Source organism: Octopus bimaculoides, chromosome 14 (assembly GCF_001194135.2).
Source record: "Octopus bimaculoides isolate UCB-OBI-ISO-001 chromosome 14, ASM119413v2, whole genome shotgun sequence".
Lineage (NCBI taxonomy): Eukaryota > Metazoa > Mollusca > Cephalopoda > Octopoda > Octopodidae > Octopus > Octopus bimaculoides.
This window is the reverse complement of record NC_068994.1, coordinates 47083905-47089154: the sequence shown is the minus strand read 5'-3', so window position 1 is coordinate 47089154 and position 5250 is coordinate 47083905. Positions and strand designations below refer to the sequence as shown.

The 5250-nt window shown below is 36.7% G+C and overlaps 1 protein-coding gene across 14 annotated transcripts in view; it reads right to left on the bottom strand.

The window, feature by feature from the left end:
- The window catches only part of LOC106876392 (mothers against decapentaplegic homolog 4), a 174465-nt gene that overhangs the window by 21344 nt on the left and 147871 nt on the right, over positions 1-5250 (bottom strand). For all 14 annotated transcript variants that reach the window (XM_014924911.2, XM_014924909.2, XM_014924910.2 and 11 more), the window contains one exon: positions 4195-4272. In XM_014924911.2, the coding sequence (XP_014780397.1) occupies positions 4195-4272 (78 nt within the window). The remainder of the gene's footprint in view (positions 1-4194; positions 4273-5250) is intronic.

Here is a 5250-nt window from a genome sequence, read left to right as displayed (position 1 = left end):
GAATGTGTAGAGGGTAATTAATATTTAACGCTACATCTGTTGTTCATGCCAAATCGGTCAGTTTGCCTAAAAAAAAAAGGACTCTGGAACTAATAAATTAGGTTTATTTTTACAAGTAAGGACACAGGCAATTAAAAAATTAGATGAAAACAGTGTCTCTTTCTCTGCTAAGCCGACCACTCTGCAATAGGGTTCACATTAGCCTTGAGGTTTAAGGTAGGAGTAGAGAGGTTTAGAAATCTATGAGGTAAGGAATATTCTTTTCTACTCTAGGCACAAGGCCCCCAATTTTTTTTTTGGGGGGGGGGGGAGTCGATTAGATCAACTCCAGTATGCAACTGGTATTTGATTTATCGACCCTGAAAGGATGAAAGGCAAAGTCAACCTCGGCAAGATTTGAACTCAGAACATAAAGACAAATGAAATACTGCTAAGTATTTCGCCTGGCATGCTAACGTTTCTTATTTCTGTATTGCCCACAAAGGGCTAAACAAAAAGGGGACAAACAAGAGAACAGACAAAGGGATTAAGTCAATTACATCGACCCCAGTGCCATGTACCTCCACTTCATACAAATGTTGATATTGATAATTTGAAAGATTATATGAAAGTGACCCATTCATGTTCCAATGACTGCTCCCATATGCTATGCCACCCACTTCAGGTTAAAATATTCTTCCTTACAAACTTGTGAATCCCACCAGAACCTCGACAAGAAGCTGATGAAAGATGAAAAACAAATTTGCCTTAGGGTAGGATCTGAACTCTAAACTCAGAAAAACAGAAGTAGAGATACAACATCAATATTGTATTACTTCTTGGCAACCGGACATTTAAAAATAAACATTTTAAGGATCAAAATAAAGGAGATAAAGAATGAATGTATGCCAATGACAAGGTATGTATGTCGAGGTTACTTTGGCTTTTGTTCTTTTTGGGGTTGATAAAATAAATACCAGTGAAGTACTGGGGTTGACCCAAGTGACTAGCTCCCTCCTCCAAAATTTCAGGCTTTGTGCCTATAGGAGATAGGATTATTATTGTTATTATTATTAAGGCAGTGAGCTGGAAGAATCATTAAGCATGCTGGGCAAAAATGCTTAGCAGCATTTCATCTGTCTTTACATTCTGAGTTCAAATTCTGCCGAGGTCGACTTTACCTTTCAGGTTTACGAGGTCAATAAAATAAGTACCAGTTGAGCACTGGGGGTCGATGTAATTGACTAGTCCCCTCCCCACAAATTTCAGGTCTTGTACCTTTAGTAGAAAGGAGTATTATTATTATTATTATTATTATTATTATTATTATTATTATTAAGGCGGCAAGCTGGTAGCATCGTTAGCATGCTGGGCGAAATACTTAGTGGTATTTCATCTGCTGCTACATTCTGAGTTCAAATTCCGTCAAGGTCAACTTTGCCTTTCATCCTTTCGGAGTTGATTGAAAAAGTACCAGTTACGCACTGGGGTCGATGTAATCGACTTACCCCTCTCCCCGCAATTTTCAGGCCTTGTGCCTATAATAGAAAGAATCATCATCATCATCATTATTATTATTATTATTATTATTATTATTAAGGCAGTGAGTTGGAAGAATCATTAGAGCATTGGGAAAAATGCCTCGTGGTATTTGTTCTGGCTCTTTATATGCTGAGTTCAAATCCTGTCAACCCTGACAAGATAAAGTACCAGTCAAGTACTGGGGTTGATATAACTGGCCAACCTCTCACCTGAAATCTCAGGCCTACCTTAGAAATAGTTGTCATTGTTATTTGTTTCCAGTCTATTTTAATGTCAAGTCCTTTGTTGGGGTTCCCACTTGCTTCTCCTCTATTACAAGTCTTGATAGTTTGGGTCCTACAAACTTTAGTCTACATGTCAGCACTTAGTTACTGTATAGCTTCCAGCTGGCGAAACCGTATATCAAAGAGGGAAGAAGGATTAAAGACAGTATAGGTTGGAAGGAGAGGCTCTGGTCTTTTAGGGGACAACCCCCTTTAGTACTGGTGTTGTAATGCGATGCATTGTTTTAAAGAAGGAACAGAAACGCTATAGGGTAGACAAAGCTGAGACATGCCATTCACTTAATAACTCATGCAAAGATGTAAACTCTACAATCAGCACCCAATATGCATGATAGGTGCAACAAAGGGCAGAAAGCATGTTAAAATGAAATGCATATATGAGACGTGGACTCCTAAATCCAGATTGCTGGTTACTCGTTGGGAAGGGCAGTAACTCTGAATAAGAAATAATGCAAGGCAGATGGGACACTTTTAGTCCTCCTTACATGGGGCAACCACTCCAATGTTTGGAGGCAAGAGAAAATGCAGCTAGTCTGCACTGTAAGGTGCTCACAACCCTAAAGTAGGCTGGCTTTCCCTGATGCTGCTTTGCAAGATGACATAGACTATGACATCCCTTCCAGCCATGCCATCATGGACGGAAAAGCAGAAGTGTGATGGTGATGATGATGATGATGAGGATTGAGAATAAATATTGGAGAGACTTAATATTGCACAGAATTTAGTTTAAAAAAAAGAACTATTATTATTATTATTATTATTATTATTTTTCAAAACATAATTTTTATGTCACCCTTTTATTGCTAGGTGAAGTAAAATCTTGAGATTGGAATTTAGAAAAAAGAGGAAAGACATGTGGAAGCCCTTAATTTTGTATTCCAGTGTTTTAAATATTTCCACTACTTTAAATATCTTAAATATATACAATAAAAGCATAAATATATATATGCATGTAGGTATGTAGGTATGTATGTAGAAGTTGGCACAAAAAGGAAACCTCAGCTTAAAATGTATATATATATATATATATATATATAATATATAATCCTTTATCTGCTTTGGGTTTCACCTCCAAACAAGAAGAATTATTTGGCATTCTCTCAAAGTTTAGAAATTCTTATGATGCCAACAACATACAATTCTTGTTAGTAAAATCATGAAGTTCCTAAAATGGACAAAGCAATTTGAAAGATTGTTTTGGTCCAATGGTAGAACGTCTGTCATGTTAATAACAGATGTGGGTTCTGGCCCTTCAGGCAGCCTCTGACTTTTCCTATCCCAAGGGGTTTCAGCCCAATATTTTACAAGCTATTAATTATGGCTTTATCTGCTTCAAGTTTCACTGGTCAACTCCTTAATGCAGAGTCTGACCATCTCTTGTACCTACACCTTAGAGCCATCATGGCATCTGATGTGGTGTTTTAAACCAGACAATGTACTGAAAAGACTCCCACATAGATTGCATATCTGATTTGGACCACCAAGAGCTGCAGTTAAGTTCTGATCTTTGTGGGTTTTAAAATGTCTTTTGGGGCCTCCGTTAGATTTGCAGACCTAATGGCATACACAGCATTGAAAGGTGTGCACAGATATATAGGCAGAATAGTTGGTGGAGGTTTGTTTTTAATGGATCTGCAAATATGTATATGATTTGTTATTTTTAAGACACTGCTGATGGCAAGAGTTCCTTCCATTGCTACTGACACTATACTGTGTCTATGGATGCTTGACTCTCATTCTCAGAATATCTAGATTCCCATTATCAGTTTAACAGTGATTTTACAGTATTGGTACTATCTATTGGAATGAAATACACCATTCCGTTCAACCAAGTGGACTGGGCTTTTGATGGTCAAGTGACACAGGGCCATGGTCACAGTGCATGATATCATCTGTCTTGCAGTATTTATGTTACAACCAGGTGGACTGGATCTGAAAGTTAAGTGACTTGGCTATGGACACAATGCAGTGAAATATAGTAATCTGTGAATTGGGCTATGAAGGGTTAGAGAAGTGCCATCGACAAGATGTGAAATAATTAACCATTCCAGCTTACTTCTTACTCAGCTTGACTTAGTCATATATATTGTTGTTAGGACAGGAGAAGCAGAGAAAATTATTCCAGCTTCTATAGACATTCAGCAGATAAATGACAATAGCTCTACATTGCAGAACAGACAACACTCATTTTGGTTCCTCAACAAATCTGAATTTAGTATTGCATGTCAAGGAAATACATTGGGTTAGCTTGTTGCAATAGTATGCTTTATTACATTGCTGTACATTGGCATCTTTAGTACGGAGAGAGAGAGAGAGAGAAACAGAAAGAGAGAGATAGAGAGGGAGAGAGAGGGAACAGGTGCAAAGCAGAAAGAGAAGGTCATCTTACTTCGAGAGTACGCAGCTGAAATTCCTGCACTGTAACTGTCATATCCTGTGCCCATCGATGCTCCCATTCCACTGGTCCCTGAAATAGAGAACGGAAACAATAAATTTATTTTTAAAAAAAACATGCAAAATGTGATAAATAAAAATAATGATAATAATAATAATAATAATAATAATAATAATAATAATAATAATAATAATAATAATAATCCTTTCTACTACAGGCACAAGGTCTGAAATTTTCACTGGTACTTAAATTATTGACCCTGAAAGGATGAAAGGCAAAGTTTACCTTGGCAGAATTTGAACTCAAAATGTAGCAGCAGACGAAATACCGCTAAGCATTTCACCCAGTGTGTTAACAATTCTGCCACCTTGCAGCGTTAAATAATTACGTTAATGATAATAATAAAAACAATGACAATGATTTCAAATTTTGACACATGGCCTGAAATTTTGGGGGACGGGTAAGTCAAGTACATTAACTCTAGTAATCAACTGGTACTTATTTTATTGACTCTTAAAAGATGAAAGACAAACTCAACCTTGGCTGAATTTGAACCCATAAACATAAATATGGATGAAATGCCTCTAAGCTCTTTGCCCGGTATGCTAACAAATCTGCCACCTTGCTGGCTCAATAATAATAATAATAATAATAATAATAATAATAATAATAATAATAATAATAATAATAATCACTGTTTAACGTCCGCTTTCCATGCTAGCATGGGTTAGACGATTTGACTGAGAACTGGCGAACCAGATGGCAGCACCAGGCTCCAATCTGATCTGGCAGAGTTTCTACAGCTGGATGCCCTTCCTAATGCCAACCACTTCGAGAGTTAAGTAACCACTCTGAATAATAATAATAATGATAATAATAATAATAACAATAACAATAATAATAATAATAATAATAATAATAATAATAATAATAATAATAATAATCTTTTCTACTAAAGGTACAAGACCTGAAACTAGTCGATTACATTGACCCCCAGTGTTTCACTGGTACTTAATTTATCGACCCCAAAAGGATGAAAGGCCAAGTGAG